Source organism: Triticum dicoccoides, chromosome 1A, assembly GCF_002162155.2.
Source record: "Triticum dicoccoides isolate Atlit2015 ecotype Zavitan chromosome 1A, WEW_v2.0, whole genome shotgun sequence".
Classification (NCBI taxonomy): Eukaryota; Viridiplantae; Streptophyta; class Magnoliopsida; order Poales; family Poaceae; genus Triticum; species Triticum dicoccoides.
The window spans coordinates 294,623,393-294,644,164 of record NC_041380.1 but is presented as its reverse complement, the minus strand read 5'-3'; the positions used below and the strand labels follow the sequence as shown (position 1 = coordinate 294,644,164).

The 20,772-nt window shown below is 45.0% G+C and overlaps 1 protein-coding gene across 1 annotated transcript; it reads left to right on the top strand.

Moving 5' to 3' along the window:
• Positions 1–10,999: 10,999 nt before the first annotated feature.
• On the top strand, positions 11,000–18,213 carry LOC119269432 (coatomer subunit gamma-2-like). The gene is made up of 18 exons (XM_037551262.1): positions 11,000–11,282; positions 11,468–11,565; positions 11,682–11,732; positions 12,143–12,256; positions 12,342–12,542; positions 12,643–12,744; positions 13,107–13,214; positions 13,289–13,522; positions 14,243–14,493; positions 14,580–14,751; positions 15,303–15,458; positions 15,561–15,611; positions 15,858–15,998; positions 16,070–16,270; positions 16,362–16,493; positions 16,576–16,749; positions 17,344–17,583; positions 17,755–18,213. The coding sequence occupies exons 1-18, from the start codon at positions 11,234–11,236 to the stop codon at positions 17,947–17,949; spliced, it is 2,670 nt and encodes an 889-aa protein (XP_037407159.1). The 5' UTR covers positions 11,000–11,233; the 3' UTR covers positions 17,950–18,213.
• Positions 18,214–20,772: the final 2,559 nt, after the last annotated feature.

Below are 20,772 nucleotides of genomic sequence, written 5' to 3'. Positions count from 1 at the left end.
CTAGGCGGCGGGGCGCGGCTCGATCCCCCCTAATCCAATCGGGGGGCAGAGGAGGGCGAGGGAGTGGGGAAGGAGCGAGGGAGAGAGTGGGGGATCGTGGGGGGTTGTGGGGTGGACGAGGGGATAGGGCTAGGGTTCGGTATGGATCGGGAGGGGGGTATTGAGGGGAGTGGGGGCGGTTGGGCCAGCTGGGCGACCCAGGTGGCTAGGCCCAGGGGAGCAGGGGCTTTCTTTGTTTTTTGTCTCTCTTTTTCTTTTATTACTTTTGTATTTTGACTTAATTTTGAATTTCGAATTCGAACGTGATTGAACCATCGTGAGGTTAACAATAACAATCGCGGTGACATGGCATCATTAGCATGAGATTACTATAGCATAATTATCCGGGCGTTACAGGCCCATGGTGTGGCTCCATCAACGGCCTAGTATGGTCCAGCTTCAACATCGACAGCTCAAGACCCTTGCGAGGGGCCAAGTCTCGCGAGGCGGACGACACCAAGACCTCCACGTGGGGCGGCCTTCCCAGACTGGCTCCCGAGGAGCAGAGATATCTATGCAAGGTGCGCCTGGCGAGGTTTAGATGATGTGAGCCATGACGACTAAGGCCAGGCGGGCGCCAGCGGGTGTAGTGTACCAGTTTCCTCTTTGGTGCTAAGAAGGCAAGCGCAGGCGTGAAGTCCCAAGGAATCAAGCAAATGTTTCCATTCCGGTGCAACAAGACCAAGACCGCCAGGACGGCAGGACGGAAGTCATCGCCGAGCCCATCACAACGTCACGACCAGAGGCTTTTGCAGGCGAAGACTACTTTTGTCAGGATAGCATGTACTAGTTGTCTCCCTTCAAATTTGGCCGTTGTGGGATCCCTTCCCGCCTTCATTTGGGAAGAGGACCAAGGCCACTATAAATAGGACCTACCCACCCCCATAGAGGGGACGAATCATTTGGATCATCCACACACCCACCAGCTAATCGAGCTCAAGGACACCTCTCCTTCTGAGGTTGTTCTCCACTGTACTAGTTCATCCTCAGCCCCTCGAGGCCAATCCACCACAAAGCAAGAGTAGGGTTTTACACCGCAAGGTGGCCCGAACCTGGGTAAAATGTTGTGTTTCTTGTTCATTCAGTTCGTCGAGCTAAGCCGTGAGATTAGCGAGCAGGCAGACTGGGGAGGACGAATTCTTTGCACGCACCCCAGAGTTCGAACCTCTCAAGGGTCTGCGGAACCCGAAATCCAACAATGTTATATTATTATAGTTTTTTATACTTTGGTTTTTTAATACTTTGCTATAAAACATCGCCTAAACCATGTATGATCATCATGTGAGATGGAGTAGTCATCAATGGTGAACATCTCTATGTTGATCATATCTACTATATGATTCATGTTCGACCTTTCGGTCTCCAGTGTTCCGAGGCCATGTCTGTACATGCCAGGCTCATCAAGTTTAACCCGAGTATTCCGCATGTGCAAAACTATCTTGCACCCGTTGTATGTGAACGCAGAGTCTATCACACCCGATCATCACGTGGTGTCTCAACACGACGAACTGTCGCAACGGTGCATACTCGGGGAGAACACTTATACCTTGAATTTTAGCGAGGGATCATCTTATAATGCTACCGCCGTGGTAAGCAAAATAAGATGCATAAAAGATAAACATCACATGCAATCAAAATATGTGACATGATATGGCCATCATCATCTTGTGCTTTTGATCTGCATCTCCAAAGCATCGTTATGATCTCCATCGTCACTATCTTTGACACCTTGATCTCCATCATAGTGTCGTGGTCGTCTCGCCAACTATTGCTTCTACAACTATCGCTAATGCATAGTGATAAAGTAAAGCAATTACATGGTGTTTGCACTTCATACAATAAAGAGACAACCATAAGGCTCATGTCGTTGCTAGTAACTTTTACAAAACATGATCATCTCACACAATAATGTATATCACATCATGTCTTGACCATATCACATCACAACATGCCCTACAAAAACAAGTTAGACATCCTCTACTTTGTTATTGCAAGTTTTACGTGGCTGCTACGGGCTTCTAGCAAGAACCATTCTTACCTACGCATCAAAACCACAACGGTGATTTATCAAGTTTTCTGTTTTAACCTTCAACAAGGACCGGCCGCAATCAAATTCAATTCAACTAAAGTAGGAGAAACAGACACCCGCCAGCCACCTTTATGCAAAACTAGTTGCATGTCTGTCAGTGGAACCGGTCTCATGAACGTGGTCATGTAAGGTTAGTCTGGGCCGCTTCATCCAACAATACCGCCGAATCAAAATAAGACATTGGTGGTAAGTAGTGTGACGATCACCGCCCACAATTCTTTGTGTTCTACTCATGCATATCATCTACACATAGACCTGGCTCGGATACCACTATTGGGGAACGTAGCATAGAATTTCAAAAAAAAATCCTACGCTCACGCAAGATCTATCTAGGAGATACATAGCAACGAGAGGGGAGAGTGTGTCTATGTACCCTCGTAGACCGAAAGCGGAAGCGTTTGACAATGCGGTTGATGTAGTCGAACTTCTTCTCGTTCCGACCGATCAAGTACCGAATGTACGGTACCTCCGAGTTCTACACATGTTCAGCTCGATGACGCCCCTCAAATTCTTGATCCAACAAAGTGTCGAGGAAGTAGATGAGTTCCATCAGCACGATGGCGTGGTGACGGTCATGGTGAAGTGATCCGCGCAGGGCTTCTCCTAAGCACCACGAAGATATGACCGGAGGCGTAAACTGTGGAGGGGGGCGCCGCACACGGCTAACAATTGTTGGTGTGTGTTCTAGGCGCCGCCTCCCCATGTATATATAGGTGGGAGGGGGAGGGTACAGCCTTGGGGTGCCCCAAGTAGGAGGAATCCTACTTGGGGGCCTTGTCCAATTCACCCCCTTACTATGTTTTCCGGAGGGGAAAGGAAGGAGGAGGGAGGAGGGAAGGAAGGGGGAGGCCGAATCCCTCCCCTTCCTTCTCTCTTCCCGTCTTTTCTTTCTCCCCTAGTGTGGACCATGTGGGGGGCACGGCAGCCCCTGCTGGCTGCTGCATTTCCCCTCTTGGCCCAGTAGGTCCATATCTTTTGCCGGGGGTGTCCGGAACCCCTTCCGGTGACCCGATATGTACCCGGTACCCTCCGGAACACTTCCGGTGTCAGAATACTATCGTCCTATATATCAATCTTTACCTCTCGACCATTTCGAGACTCCTCATCATGTTCGTGATCTCACCCGGGACTACGAACAACATTCGGTCACCAAATCACATAACTCATATAATACAAAATCGTTATCGAATGTTAAGCGTGCGGACCCTACGGGTTCGAGAACTATGTAGACATGACCGAGACACCTCTCTGGTCAATAACCAATAGTGGAACCTAGATACTCATATTGGCTCCTACATATTTTATGAAGATCTTTATCGGTCGAACCGTTATGACAACATACGTTATTCCCTTTGTCCATCGGTATGTTACTTGCCCGAGATCCGATCATCGGTATCTTCATACCTAGTTCAATCTCATTATTGGCAAGTCTCTTTACTCGTTCTGTAATACATAATCCCACAACTAACTCATTGGTCACTTTTCTTGCAAGGCTTCTTATGATGTGCCCAGAGACACCTCTCCGATACTCGGAGTGACAAATCCTAATCTCGATCTATGCCAACCAAACAAACACGTTCAGAGATACCTGTAGAGCATCTTTATAATCACCCAGTTACGTGGTGACGTTTGATAGCACACAAGGCATTCCTCCGGTGTCTGGGAGTTGCATAATCTCATAGCCAAGGAATATGTATATGCCATGAAGAAAGCAATAGCAATGAAACTGAACGATCAATATGCTAAGCTAACAGATGGGTCTTGTCCATCACATCATTCTCCTAATAATGTGATCACGTTCATCAAATGACAACACATGTCTATGGTTAGGAAACTTAACCATCTTTGATTAACGAGCTAGTCTAGTAGAGGCTTACTAGGGACACGATGTTTTGTCTATGTATCCACACACGTATCAAGTTTCCAGTTAATACAATTCTAGCATGAATAATAAACATTTATCATGATATAAGGAAATATAAAATAACAACTTTATTATTGCCTCCAGGGCATATTTCCTTCAGGTGGGATGAAAACGAGAGGCAAATGGCAAATAATGTGAATGCAAGGAGATGAAAGTTTATGCGTAGGTACTTGATAGTTGTTGATGATGTCTCCATGACAACGGCGCTAGAAATTATTCCTGCTACTTGTGAGCTGCGCTGGGATTTCCTCGAAGAGGAGAGGATGATGCAGTACAATAGAGATAAGTATTTCCCTCAGTTATGAAGCCATCTAGTAGGAGAACCAAGCAACGACTAGTAAACAGTACCTACACACAAGCAACAAATACTTGCAACCCAACGTTAGAGGGGTTATCAATCCCTCAACAGTTACGAGCAAGATTAAACGGTATAGTTTTTGATAGATAGATCGAACAAAAATACAAAATAAAGTAAATAAAAGAAAATTGTAGGAAGGTATTTTTGGTTTTAATATATGATAAAGGATAGACCCCCTGGCCATAGTTTTCAGTAGAGTCTTCTCTCTTGAAAATAGCATATGACGGGTAAACAAATTACTGTGGGGCAATTGATAGAAAAGCAAATAATTATGATGATATCCAAGGCAATGATCATATATAGGCATCACATCCAAGAAAAATAGACCGAAATGATTCTGCATCTACTACTATTACTCCACACATCGACCGCTATCCAACATGCATCTAGTGTATTAAGTTCATGGAAGAACAGAGTAACGTCTTACGCAAGATGACATGATGTAGACAAGATAAACTCACGTATGATTAAACCCCATCTTTTTACCCTTAATAGCAATGATACATACGTGTCATGTCCCTTGCTGTCATTGCGATTGAGCACCGCAAGATCAAACCCATTACAAAGCACCTCTTCCCATGGCAAGATTGGAGGAAATATGCCCTAGAGGCAATAATAAAGTTGTTATTTATATTTACTTATATCATGATAAATGTTTATTATTCATGCTAGAATTGTATTAACCGGAAACTTAGTACATGTGTGAATACATAGACAAAACTAAGTGTCCCTAGTATGCCTCTACTTGACTAGCTCGTTAATCAAAGATGGTTAAGTTTCCTGACCATAGACATGTGTTGTCATTTGATGAACGGGATCACATCATTACAGAATGATGTGATCGACAAGACCCATCCGTTAGCTTAGCATTATGATCATTTAGTTTTATTGCTATTGCTTTCTTCATGACTTATACATATTCCTCTAACTATGACATTATGCAACTCCCGAATACCGGAGGAACACCTTGTGTGCTATCAAACGTCACAACGTAACTGGGTGATTATAAAGATGCTCTACAGGTGTCTCCGAATGTGTTTGTTGAGTTGGGATAGATCAAGATTATGATTTGCCACTCCATGTATCGGAGAGGTGTCTATGGGCCCTCTCGGTAATGCACATCACTATAAGCCTTGCAAGCAATGTGACTAATGAGTTAGTTACGGGATGATGCATTACGGAACGAGTAAAGAGACTTTTCGGTAACGAGATTGAACTAGGTATGAGGATATCAACGATCGAATCTCAGACAAGTAACATACCGATGACAAAGGGAATGACGTATGTTGTTATGCGGTTTGACCGATAAAGATCTTCGTAGAATATGTAGGAACCAATATGAGCATCCAGGTTCCGCTATTGGTTATTGATCGGAGATGTGTCCCGGTCATGTCTACATAGTTCTCGAACCCGTAGGGTCCGCACGCTTAACGTTCAATGACGATTTGTATTATGAGTTATGTGTTTTGGTGACCGAAGTTTGTTCAGAGTCCCGGATGAGATCACGGACATGACAAGGAGTCTCGAAATGGTCGGGAGGTAAAGATTCATATATTGGAAGGTAGTATTCGGACATCGGAATGGTTCCGAGTGATTCAAGTATTTTTCCAGAGTACCGAGGGGTTACCGGAACCCCCCGCGGAAGTGTTGGGCCTGCATGGGCCTAAAGGGAGAGAGAGGGAATCCCGCGAGGGGTGGCGCGCACCCCCTCCTAGGGAGTCCGAATAGGACAAGGAGGAGGGGCGCGTCCCCCCTTCCCTTTCCCTCTCCTTCCTGTTCCCTCCGGTGGAGAAAGGAAGAAGGGGGGAATCCTATTTGGACTAGGAGTCCAAGTAGGACTCCCCCCTTGGCGCGCCCCTCCTGGCCGCCGGCCTCCTCCTCCCCCCTTTATATACGGGGGCGGGGGCACCCCAAAGGTACACCAAGATTTCTCTTAGCCATGTGCGGTGCCCCCCTCCATAGTTTACTCCTCCGGTCATAGCGTCGTAGTGCTTAGGTGAAGCCCTGCGCGGATCACATCACCATCACCGTCACCACGCCGTCGTGCTGATGAAACTCTCCCTGGACCCTCTACTTCAACCGCGTTAACATAACGCTTCCGCTTTCGGTCTACGAGGGTACATGGACACACTCTCCCCTCTCTATGCATCTCCTAGATAGATCTTGTGTGATCATGTTTTTTTTTTGAAATTGAATGCTACGTTCCCCAACAAAGATATATCAATCTAGTTGGCCAAACCAAACCAATAAATCAGAGATAAATATGAGGCCATAGTAATCATGCATAAAAGAGTTCAGAGAAAACTCAAATAATATTCATGGATATATCTGATCATAAACTCACAATTCATCGGATCCCAACAAACACACCGCTAAAATTCATTACATCGAATAGATCTCCAAGAACACCGAGGATAACATTGTATTGAAGATCAAAAGGAGAGAAGAAGCCATCTAGCTACTAACTATGGACCCCTAGGTCCGTGGTAAACTACTCACGCATCATCGGAGGGCAACAAGGATGATGTAGAGCCCCCTCCATGATCGAATCCCCCTCCGATAGAGTACCGAAGAAGGTGATGAGCACATGGGTACATCATACATGACATTTCAGAAAAGTGCACAATTTAATTGGAAAGAATTACTAAGCCAAATCAAGCAAACACATGGCCAAGTGAACGCTAACTTAAGTTCATACCACAATCTTAAACTCATGGCTGCACTTTCATCTCCATTGTTGTTGGTTGAACTTAGGTATCACTTGGAAGAAATCCAATAACCAATGAGCTCTTGAAGCAACCAATTTGGAGGAACAAGTTTGGAGAAAACAAGTTTCAAGTGAAGCTGATGCTATCAGTTTTTACCTCTGATGTTTCATTGTGCCACACCCATATGGTGGATGGATGGGGCCATCGAGGTACATTACCAGAAGATACATCAAATTATCTTTCTAATGCAAATACCTCACATCATTTAGAGTAGTGATACTGTCAGCAAGCATAACGGGCCGTTAATGGGCGAGAATACATGACAGGATGAAACGACCCAATGGACTAACAAGCCATAAATGGGTCGAATGAAACCCAGGCTCAATTTGGCCCGGTAACAGAACATGCCGATAATGGATCGAAAGTAATACAGGGTCGGAAATGAGCCCAAGATTTTATGAGTCCCAAAAGACAACACAAGCTGAAAAAGGCTCAACTCAAGCATGGGCTGGTAATGGGTCCAAAGCCATCTACTGTTCTTCATGGCCAGGATCAACACGTATCGTTAAAGGGTCAAAAGCTATGAAAGGCCTCGTATGGGGCAAAATACATCACGACCATACATGGGGCAAAAGTGTCAATGACCTGAAATCATATTGGATGACCCACATGACCCTAATAGGCTGAATTCCGAAATGCCATAACGGGGCGTGCATGCTCGGGCCATGAATGAGCTATATGCAAACATGCCATCAATAGTCTTAAATGGGCCGGCCCGCTAACTTTTAACCAAGTCAAGTGGATCGGCCCGCTAACTTTTGACCAAGTCAAGTAGGCCGACCAGCTAAGTTTTGACCAAGTCTAGTGGGCCGGCCTTATTTTTACCTAAATGGGCCGCTTCTGGGCCATGCCACGTGTCGACATTTCATAAGTGCATCTCGTCCATTGAATGGATGACATCTACCGCAACATAGAGCTGACGCGTGATTCCGGTGGTGAATGAGAAATTAACACGTGGACAATCATCATTGGTCTGGGCTGTTAACGGTATCAGATCCAATACTAGCACCCAATAGCTTAACAACGACCAGTTAAAGTGGCTGTCACGTGTCGGTTTCCCTTAACGAAATCACTTCCATGACGCGCGATTTATCATCACGGAAAGTGAAACACTTCAGTGACAATAAAATTGAGTATTGTTATGAAACACTTCTATGACAACACATATATGACTATCTTGATTCTGTCATAAAATCGTCGCGGAAGTACATGCGTGATAGAAAACATGACATGCTGTGACCAACACGTATTATCACATAAGTGTTTTTCTCGTGCCCATTTCGAGCACCGCCGCCGCACTCCTACATGCGACCGACGTGGCTTCCCACGAGCTACCTCTGATTTCGCCGACCACATTGTTGTCCACCTCTTCGTCTTCATCTGGCACAAACTCATCACCAACGTCGTCATCATCTTCCGCGATCACTTCATCCACTCCGACAATCGCAGATGACGTCGACACCTTCTACCCTACACCGATTGGCGTCGCAACCATCGTCGAGTCCTCCTATGCTAGTCCCTACAACATGATGTACGACTCGTGCTGGTCCCCGTCTACACATGTTCGGTGCTGGCAACACCGACGCGCGCCTGGGGTACATGACATGTCTCCGGGCTTGCCAAACCTAGTGGGACGCCTCGTTAACACCGATTTCTTCCTCGTCTACGCATGTCCGGTGCTGGCAACACTGATGCGTGCCTTCGTCCACGAGTGTCCCTGGGCTTGGCAAACCCAGCGCGATGCCTCGTCAACACCGTCTTCTTCCCGGCGCACCACTGCGCCCCTGACTAACACGACGCCTTCTTGCGCCCGCGACTCCATGGTGATTAACTCAACATGACCATGTCATCCCTGGCACGGCTACCTCACCACGACTACAACACTCTTCGCTCCTAGCTATCTCGACAACAACATAAAGGGCTAAGCTTGTCGGTTTTCACTCGAGTCACAACTTCGAGACATATCAACCGTTACGATGAGGGGGGGAGGGGGGATGTTGTTCGGATGTTGAGTATCGTAATCGTTGTTTTATTGCACTAGTAAGCATGCACGTGCAACACACACATTATAATCTGCAATAAAACATCTATTTTGAATCTTATTTCTTTTTCAGTGAGTTTTTTACCGAGCCATTTAAGAAATCAGACACCATTGCACGCCACATCATCTTCGAGTCTAGTAAATGTTTGGCCTATTTCCTATTATTTGTATTTAAAATAGTTCATAACAAACATCAACCACTTTTGATAATAATTGTGGCCATGGTAGTCTTTCTATTCCACCTTAGGGTATCTTTGATCCAGAATATTTTCATTGAAAATTCAGAGGGTTGAATCCATATGAATTTTTTTTCTAGGCACTCTTATTATATACTCCCTCCATTCCAAATTAGTTGACTCAGATTTGTCTAGATACGGATATATCTAGACATGTTTTGGTGTTAGATACATCCATATCTAGATAAATCCAAGTCAGCTAATTTGGAATGCAAGGTGATTTATTTTCCCCTTAGCATCTATCAACCATCATTGCCCGTTACCAGTCTCGCTTTCCCAAATGCACAAACAACCCTGTTGATTTATTTTCCCCTTAACATCTATCAACCATCATTGCCCGTTATCAGTCTCGCTTTCCCAAATGCACAAACAAACAAAATACCTTGCATTCCAAATTAGCTGACTTGGATTTATCTAGATATGGATGTATCTAACACCAAAACATGTCTAGATATAGATGTATCTAGACAAATCTGAGTCAACTAATTTGGAATGGAGGGAGTATATAATAAGAGGAAAAAAAATCATATGAGACCAGGTCTGACGGTTAGAAGGTGAGACCCGTCCTGATGTATGACATGTGACATTCACAAATCACAAAGCATCTAATCTTCCTCCCTGATTTTAAGTGGGGGGTGGGGGATACTTTGTGATTTGTGAATGACACGTGTCATTCATCAGGATGGGTCTCGTGTGAGACCTGGTCTCATAGAATTATTTCCCATAATAAGAGTGCCTAGAAAAAAATTCATATGAATTCAACCCTCTGAATTTTCAATGAAAATATTCTGGATCAAAGATACCCTAAGGTGGAATAGAAAGATTACCATGGCCACAATTATTATCAAAAGTGGTTGATGTTTGTTATGAACTATTTTAAATACAAATAATAGGAAATAGGCCAAACATTTACTAGACTCGGAGATGATGTGGCGTGCAATGGTGTCTGAGTTCTTAAATGGCTCGGTAACAAAACTCACTGAGGTTTTCATAATGCAAAGTAACATAATAGTAGTAACTTAGATGGCTTCATTAATTATCTTGTAGACTCATCTTGTCTTGAAAAGCGCTATGTTACAGTAACATATTAGGTTAGTCATAGTGGGAGTAACTTAGCTAGTAACATAGCGCACTCCAATAAATTTTTGCTTATGTGGCAAGTATTTAATGTGAGGTGGTAACATAATACATGTTATACAAACTAATAAATGAAGCCATCTATAACACTACTATCATGTTATTTTGCATTACGAAGGTAGTATGACACTAGTCTAAGTTACTCCCCACTATGACCAGCCTTATGTTACCACCTCTTATTAATTACTTGCCACATAAGCAAAAACTTCTTAAAGTACACTATGTTACTAGTTAAATTACTCCCATTATAACTAGCCTGAAAGAGAAATAAAATTCAAAATAGATGTTTTATTGCAGATTATAACGTGTACTTTGTACGTGCATGCTTACTAGTTTTTTATAGAAAAAAATACCTCAGTGGCCATAGTTCAATCGAATCGAAAGTAAACACGCACGCTTGCACCTTACTCCGCCGAGTCGCCCCCCGCCGTCTTCCAGATTCAGATCCATCGTCCATGCCGCTCGCTTCTCCACTTCTGTAAGCGCCTCCTCCTCCTCTCCCCCGTTCAGTCCTCCCTCGCAAAACCGCGAGACAAAGACTCGCGGGAGCCCTCGCGCCGCCGCTCTGCACCGCCGTTCTCGCGGCATCGTCGGCCCGGGCGCCCAACCCGCGGGCGCATCGCTCTACCGCAGTAGCGGCCATGGCGCAGCCGCTTGTTGTGAAGAAGGACGACGACTTAGACGAGGAAGGTACGCACGCACGAACGATCGCCCCCTCTCCTCTCCCTCTTTCTCCGCTCGCGCGTCTGGTCGCGCGTGCCCAGATCCGCTGCCCGCCGAACCCTAGATCTGGCTCGATCCCGGTGCGGATCGCCGCTCTCATGCCCATGTGCAGTGTAATGTGCTGGGACTGAATGCTTGTTTGCTTGCTGCAGAGTACTACTCGCCGTTCCTCGGCATCGAGAAGGGCGCCGTCCTGCAGGAGGCCCGCGTCTTCCACGACCCGCAGCTCGACGCGCGGCGATGCTGCCAGGTGCGCTTGCCCAATCCCGTTTTGATCTTCCTCCGGCTAGATCTCGCATCTCAACTCGAACGCCCTTCTGATTTCACTTACTCGGATGAATACTGATGCATTGTCTATAACCATAGGTGATCACCAAGCTTCTATACCTGCTCAACCAGGGTGACACCTTTACCAAGGTACTCCAATGCAGTATATCCCATCTTTCTTTTATCGTGTTTTAGCTATGCTTCTGGATTCAAATTGCTGGGCCTGGTAGTTAACATTGAGCCACATGGATGGTAAAGTTGGCAATATTGTTTGATTGAACCACATGTCGGCATCACGCAGGTGCAATCATGTAAATTTGAAGTTTTAACATTGGTACTTTTTTGAAAGTAACTGCTATTTTGGCCAAGTTCAACACCGTAAATAACATTATTGGAACATAATGAGTAGAGTAAAAAAGTAAATTGTACATGTTTTAAACCGAGGATCTAAGAGTACACAGGACTCACATGTTTGTGCAGTGCTGGGAAAGTGGTGATTCTGTGCTAGTTCCTGGACATGTGCTCTTGGATAGGTACCTCACTGTGTTAATTTCTTGTAGGTAGAGGCCACAGAGGTCTTCTTCGCTACGACCAAGTTGTTTCAGTCCAAAGATGCTGGACTTAGGAGGATGGTGTACCTCATGATCAAGGAACTCTCGCCATCAGCGGATGAGGTTGCTGAATGCTGGTTTTTACTTTGCAGTTATGTGCATTTTGTGGGCTCTGAGATTGACTTCATTTGTGTTTAATCGCGTGTAGGTTATTATAGTGACAAGTTCTCTGATGAAGGATATGAATAGCAAGACTGATATGTATCGTGCAAATGCTATAAGAGTTCTTTGCCGGATCATTGATTCGACTCTTCTCACCCAAATTGAGAGGTATTTGAAGCAAGCTATCGTTGACAAGAACCCTGTTGTTGCCAGTGCGGCCCTTGTTAGTGGCATTTACCTGCTTCAGGTGCGTGCTACATTTTAGTTTGTGCATTTATGCAATTGCAGGTTACCGGCAGCTACAGATTCTTATCAATGTTTCCGTCATATGCTTTAATTCTGAACAGACAAGTCCGGAAGTTGTGAAAAGATGGAGCAATGAGGTTCAGGAGGCTGTACAGTCGAGAGCTGCTCTTGTTCAGTTTCATGCCCTTGCTCTTCTTCACCAAGTGAGTTCATGTTTTGTGCTTCATTTAAGTAGTAGTGACATACATCTCTGAAACCTTTTCAAATGAATCAAGCTACATGCAGATATGTAATTCACCTATTTGAAACAACATATACTATTTCTAGGTACTCTCTTGAAAGCTTGCTATCTAAGTACCCTCTTGGAAACATGCTATGATCAGTAGTTCAGTACCCTCTCGAAAACATGCAATACTAAGTACCCTCTCAAAGCAATGCTATACTAAGTATGTCCATGAAAACATGCTATACCTCTGACAAATGACCTATGAGTGCCCCTTGACTTTTTGTTTGCTTTCTTCCTACTGGGCTATCTAAACATTCATATTTCAATTCTAAATTTCAGATTAGACAAAATGACCGGTTGGCTGTTAGCAAGCTTGTCACTAGTCTGACAAGGGGTTCAGTTCGCTCACCTCTGGCCCAGTGCCTACTTATTCGGTACACTAGCCAGGTACTGTTTTCTGATTTTTGCATTCTGCAGAATTGTATATGCGTAGACATCTGAAACATGACCGGCATAAACAGGTTATTAGAGAGTCAGGCATGAATACACAAGGTGGAGACCGCCCTTTCTTTGATTTCCTGGAGTCCTGTCTCCGGAACAAAGCAGAAATGGTCATACTTGAGGCTGCACGAGCAATAACTGATCTAAATGGTGTGACCAGCCGTGAGCTTACACCTGCAATCACGGTGCTGCAATTGTTCTTAAGTTCATCCAAACCTGTGCTTAGATTTGCTGCTGTTCGCACACTTAACAAGGTTAGTTTGTTCACGGATGCTAGTTTATATTGTCCTGTTTAAATGTATAGTGAATTTTATTCCCATGTAATTTGTATTACTTTGATTGTATCACAATTTTTCAATCAACTCTGATGGTTTTAGGATGCCTAGTTTTATTTCTTCATTCCATCCCTTTGTGTGTTCATATTAAAACTCACTCTGATTGACTTGAAGTTAGCATGTTATCCTTAAATCAACTGCCTAAAGTCTGAAATATTACTATATTAGATACACTCCTGAAGTCCAACCGTTGATAAGGGCCGATAAATTGTTGACATAAACATTCCAGTTCCATCTTCTAGTAGACATAATATGGTTGGAAGATGTAACTGTCATCTTGTTGATTTTCTATATCGTCATCCTATTGTTTTTACAGGTCACTCCAATCACTATTTCACTGAACACTTTGATCTTTATCAATTACGGTGGTTTATTCTACAAAAACTCCCATCATTCTTAATGATATGTAGGGAAAAGGCCTTGACTAATTTGTTTTTTTGCCTGGCGGAATATTAATCCTGTTTACAAATTTCATAATTTGGGGATGCTCAAGCCATTACTCCACTATTAGTTATTTCTGTTCTCTAATTGTAGTTGGCACCACAATGTTATTTTATTCATGGGACTGCATGCTCATTACTACCTTGGTATTTTTCTTTGTTCCTACTAATGATCCAATGTTCATTTGATACTTTACAGGTTGCATCAACTCATCCTTTGGCCGTTACAAATTGTAACATAGATATGGAGAGTTTAATCTCTGATCAGAACAGGAGCATCGCAACCCTTGCAATTACCACACTGCTCAAGACAGGCAATGAATCAAGTGTTGATCGTTTAATGAAACAGATGACCAACTTTATGTCAGACATAGCCGACGAATTCAAGATTGTTGTTGTAGAAGCAATTAGATCCTTGTGCTTGAAGTTCCCCCTCAAATATCGCTCACTGTACGTAGCATATGTTTCTAATAATATTGATGAAGAATCGCTACTAGTTTGCTGTCGGTGCTTTTAACTTCTGTGCGTGTTGGCAGGATGAACTTTTTGAGCAATATCCTACGTGAAGAGGGTGGATTTGACTACAAGAAAGCTATAGTTGATTCAATTATCATACTCATTAGAGATATTCCTGATGCTAAAGAAAGTGGTTTATTTCACTTATGTGAATTCATCGAAGACTGTGAATTCACGTATCTGTCCACTCAGGTGATTACCAATTCGCCGTTTGTTGGAAACTAATTGTGAAGATGCTGAAACTTCGTAGTACCTCCTAATTCTGTAGTTTAATTTTTACGTACCTTCTGCTCTCTATGTACTAGGATTTCCTTCTGAAAAAACAGGAACAAAAATTTAGGCAACCTGAAACTATGACTAGCTGTGAGATTTTGCTTTGTTTCCTGGTTCGCATAATATGCTGTCATTTTGAATGAGAGAATGATTTTCAAATGCTTAAGGCTTTGTTTGTGGTTGCTGAACTGTGTTGTCCTGACTTACTTTATAATCTGCTACGGAAAAATAGCTATGGAAGTAGGAAATAGGCAAAAACTGATCAGATAAGCTGTATTATCACAATATAGCGCATAGCCAAACACAGTCTAGGTGGGCTAGCCTGTACAAATATTTGTTGATATTTTATACTTCTCTATATTAAGTAAGTTCTCCCTTAAGGAATGTAGAAGCAGTTTGCCAACATACCCCAACAGCTCATGATAAATTGCGAAATTCTAATGGAATTCTGTTTTTTAATCTTGGAACAGATCCTTCACTTTTTGGGAAATGAAGGGCCGAAGACATCAGACCCTAGTAAATACATACGCTATATATACAATAGAGTGATACTTGAAAATGCCACTGTTCGAGCTAGTGCAGTAAGTACATTGGCAAAGTTTGGTGCTTTGGTTGATGCACTCAAGGTACTTCAACATACATACACTTTGTTATATATTTTCTTGCATTGTTTGGCTTTTCTTTGCTTCACTTGTAAGTTGTTGCACTAACATCATTTGTCATTGCAGCCTCGCATATTTGTCCTTTTGAGGCGTTGCCTGTTTGATGGTGATGATGAGGTCAGTGGAAAGTTTCATTTAAGATATTATATGCCATGTTGTATATTTTAGTGGTCCTTTTAACTTCGGATTCCCTCACCTGTTGTTTTGTTTCTTCCTCATGCATATGCGCAACTTTATCTGTGAAAGTACCAATTGCTAAACAAACTGTTATCTTCAGATAAAATGACTAGTCAAACTCCGCTTTCCTGGCAAGAAGCCGTTCTTCTCTGACTGACATATTATACACTATTTTCTCCATTATAGGTCCGGGACAGAGCGACACTTTACATCAAATTGCTTGATGGTGAAGCTACTGTTGGTGAGACTGAGAAGGATGTGACCGACTTTCTCTTTGGTTCACTTGATGTTCCACTAGCTAACTTGGAGGCCAGCCTGCGGAATTATGTATGCATCTCAACACTCTTATGATTTAATGTCATTTGTTGGAGCCTTATTTTCTTGTAATATGATGACAGGAACCATCAGAGGTACCTTTTGATATTTCATCTGTACCCAAGGAAACAAAATCACAACCCCTTGCTGAGAAAAAGGCTACAGGCAAGAAATCAACAGGGCCAGCATCTGCTGTCAATGGCCCTGTTCCGACCATTGATGCATCCTATGAGAAGCTTCTTTCATCCATTCCTGAGTTTGCTGGTTTTGGGAAACTCTTTAAGGTCAGTACGGTGTGGTCCTTTTCACAGAAGATAAGCATATGCTTTGAGGCTCTCGTACACATCTGATATGTTATCTTATTCTTTCTTGCAGTCATCAACACCTTTTGAATTGACTGAAGCCGAGACCGAATATTCAGTCAATGTTGTGAAGCACATTTATGATGGGCATGTTGTGCTTCAATACAACTGTACAAATACAATACCTGAACAACTGCTTGAAGAGGTAAGCAACTTCTTTCACGTAATATGCCTGCAATATGTGTTATTTTTTAGTGTTAGTGCCTTTCTGAATTCTTCTATTCCAGGTCGTGGTGTTTGTTGACGCTTCTGAGGCAGAAGAATTTTCAGAAGTTGCATCGAAACCTTTAAGATCCTTGCCTTATGATTCCCCTGGACAGGCCTTTGTGGCCTTTGAAAAGCCAGAAGGTGTCCTTGCCACCGGGAAGTTCTCAAATATATTGAAATTCATTGTTAAAGAGGTACTGTTTGTAATGCTCCCGCTATCTCTGTTGTTAGTCTTAATCAAATACCCTCATGTGAAGATCAAATCAAGCATGCTTCTCATGATTTTCTTTCAGAAATCGGTGCCTCGTAATTCTCAGCTATTTCACTTTTGAACTCAGTTTGTGCCCTAGAATTTCAGGGTGGCTTAACCAAAGGATATCCACCTAAATGTTCCCTCATTTGGGGTGACTTTATTAGTATTCTACTCTTTCCGTTTTCCGTACAGATGGTTCCTTCGTCCTTTTAGTAGTTGCCCTCATTTTAGGTTAGCCTACCAAAACATCTTATATTTTGGAATGGAGGTAGTACTATTTACCCTTTTAGCAGACATAAGACTTCAGGGTAAAATATAACCTTCATAATGTTCTAGACTCTGACAGTTAAGTTGTGTCGACATTTCTGTCTAGAATCGTACATGTTTTTGGGGAGTAAGAAGAAATTGTCAGTTCGGTACTTTGGTGTGCTTCTACATGTAATAAACATGACTGCTGTCTGTGTGCCTCTGGGTTAATTGAATTTAGTGTTTCAAATTAAACTGATGTGCTTTACTCAACTTTGCTATATTTCAGGTTGATTCGTCCACAGGTGAAGCTGAGGATGATGGTGTTGAGGACGAGTATCAGCTAGAAGATTTTGAAATTATTTCTGCTGATTATATGTTGAAGGTGGGGGTTTCGAACTTCCGAAATGCTTGGGAAAGCATGGATCCGGAAAGTGAGCGGGTCGATGAGTATGGACTCGGTGTTAGGGAGAGCTTGGCCGAGGCTGTGAGTGCTGTTATAAGCATCCTCGGCATGCAGCCTTGCGAGGTATGTTCTCTTTATTTATTTTTCCATGAAATAAGTACTCTTTTCTTGGTGTACCACTTTGTGATATTTTACTTTAGTTGGTTATTCCTTATTAATTGGTAATGAAAGACTGCAGTAGTAGTTTGAAGTGCTAATCTTAATCTTGATTGCCTTTTGTCTTCTGGTTTGTAGGGAACTGATGTTGTCCAAAACAATTCGAGATCGCACACTTGCCTGCTCTCAGGTGTGTTCATTGGTAATGTGAAAGTTCTAGTGAGACTTTCATTTGGAATCAGCGGGCCCAAAGAAGTGGCCATGAAGCTAGCAGTCAGATCAGATGATCCGGAGGTCAGTGACAGGATCCATGAAATTGTTGCAAACGGCTAAAACTACCAGCAAGAGTTTTTTGGTTGACCTTTTTGTTGTTTTGGCTTTCAATCTGCTGAAAGCACAAGGGATTTCGATTAATTATAGTATATGGCTATATGTAAGTTGGTTTTCTCGTTGGAATCCCACTGTTGTTGCAGCACCATTCTTGTTCAACGCAGTAAAACAAATTTTTGATTGATTTGGAACCACACTATTTTCTTATATCCCCCTGGACTTGAAAAGTACATGCAATAATACTGAAATGGAATGTCCAATGCATCATATACATCGGCTTCGGCATGGTACATGGCAATAACATTTTGCTTGTGCTCGTTATAACGGATCACCTAGGCGGAATACAGTGTTAGTACGTTTCAAAGGCCTCTATAACGAGAGCTGTGAGCAGAGATCAATTTAATGGATCCTGCCCTTCAATAATACTCCTATGTTTTGCTTGTGTTGTACAACAATCCGCCGACCTCCCTTTCCGACGGTAGCTCCGCCTGAGGAGGTAGATAACCGGCGGTGGCTTTCGCTGTGGCTTGTCGTCACCTCACCTTGAATCTGCGCCGTTACTTATTGATCTGCTGGCCCATGATGAAAATTTGCAGACTTTCACCGAATGTTGGTGTTCACCTTGATACTTGCCACCCTGGAAAACGCCTACGCTGCCAGATCAGATATTGATCGGTGGCAAAATCATCATACGGAACTTACTTTCCCTGCTTGCTCGTCTTCGCGCAGCACGACATTTCCATGGCAACACGAATTCTGGCGCTCATTTCCCCATATCTCAATCTCCGGCTATTTTTTTTGAATAAATCGTGGCATGATAGGAACGAGCGTGTCATTCAGATGCAGCGTACACGCAACCCAGCAGCGCGCGTGGTCTGCCGCAAAAGAACAAGTCTCAGTAAACAGAAACATAGTCCTCCCTTGTTCTTGGGATTTTGTCCGCATCGTCGGCAGAGAGAGAGAGAGAGAAACTGCGTGTGCCAGGCCCATTCGCCTCACCTGTTCACCAGACTTGCCACAGTTAATTCTCAGGAAAAAAAAAGACTTGCCACAGTTGGCTTCCTTCTCATCGTCTGACTCTGACGGGAGGTTTTTTGCAAGATATTTCCTCGCTTTGAAACTATTTTCGGAGCTTAGTGGCTGTTCACGTGCCAGCTGAATTGGTGACGGCGACCGTGCTAGCCGACAGGCAAGTAATACATGTTCTGGCAGTAGATTCAGCGGTGAATGAAGAACTGTTGGGTACGAACACGTGAGTGAGTTCAAAACGGAAACGCTTTCTGGCGCGCACCTCGCTAGCTCCAACGTTACGTAGATGGTTTGCGAGCAGGCCACTTGCGTGGTAGCGTTGCCGCATGCCCAGCGTGGACGTGGATTTTGTCCCTTTGGGGCGACGATGAGTTCGTCCGTGTCCGGTCTTGTCTATTGGGTCGTGCGTGCGCCCATCGCGCGACCGCATCTCAAATCACGTCCGTGTTGGACATGATTTTTAAAAAAAATAGAAAAACGTAAATAAAATGACTTAAAAAAATTAAATAAGCGTAGTTTAATAAACATAAAACTTAGTTAGGGTCGCCACGGCCACAAAACGGCCCAGTTTCACGTCCAACTTGACATAATTAAACATAAAAAAGAAAATAAAAAACGGCCGCCGCCAGCGTGCTCCTGCCCGTGCCCGTCGATGCCGTCGCCGTCGCCGTCTTTAGTGCCCGCCGGCGTCGCCGGCGTCGCCGACGAGGTCCAAGTAGGCCGGCGGCGTCCAGAGGTGGGCCAGCGGAGACGGGGGCGGGCTGGACGGCAGGAGGTGCCTGCACGACCTCCTCCCGTGGCGACGCCTCCCGCTTCGGTGACCGCAATGGAGTGGCGCACCAGTCCACGCCCACGGCGGCGACCATCTCCGGTGCAGTGCATGACCAGCCCCACCCCTGGCCCAGCAGACCCGGGTGGAACGCGGCCACCGGCTCCTCCATCGCCTCCTCCTCGGGGATGGCTACCTCGCCGGCGGCGGAGCGGGCCATCATCTCCTCCAGGCCCTCCCATTGTCGCTCATCGTGCGTGTACATGGAGTCCTCCATGACACGCGCCATGAGACGGGCCTCCTCCTCCGCTGTCATGCGAGGAGGTGGTGGCGGAGATGGCGAAGGCGACGGCGAGGGCGTGGGCGTGAGGCCGCGCACCAGCCTACGCCCGCGCTCCCGGGGAGCAGGCGCTGCGCGTTCCCGACGTGGCCGTCGCGGCCCAGACGCCGTGCCGACGAAGAAAGAGGCATGCCGCACGTCGTGCTCGTCCCTGAGCCAGGTATCCCAGAGGGAGGAGTCCGGGGCGTACCTGTCGTCGTAGTATAGGTCATTGGGGAGGAGGCGGCGGCTGTGCTCGATCTCTTGACGACGTGCACAGCCGGTCGCCGGGACCGGCGGGATCGGCACACGGTCGGCGCTGAGGTGCCATCCGTTGGGGAGGTGGGCGTCGCTCCAGGGGAGCGGCGTCCTCGTCTTCCAATAACGGCGTCACACCGACGCGCGGACGTAGTGCCGGTCGCGCTCGCCGGCGGACGTGGGGGCGATGGAGAAAGCCGTCGGTGCGGGAGCCCGGCGTGGGGGTGATGCGGCCTCCTTCTTCACGGAGCCGGCGCGGCGCCCCGACGAGGAGCCGGCCTCGCGGTCGTGCTTCCCCTTACGGTTCCAGAAGCCCATGGCGTCGAGGGTGGCCGGCCGGCGAGCTCGACAAGGGAGGGCTAGGGTTTAGCGCGGTCGGGTTTCGAGGAGGCTGCTGGATGGAGTGGGGCAGTGTGGACGACGACCGATCCATGGGTTCCTCATTTAAGAA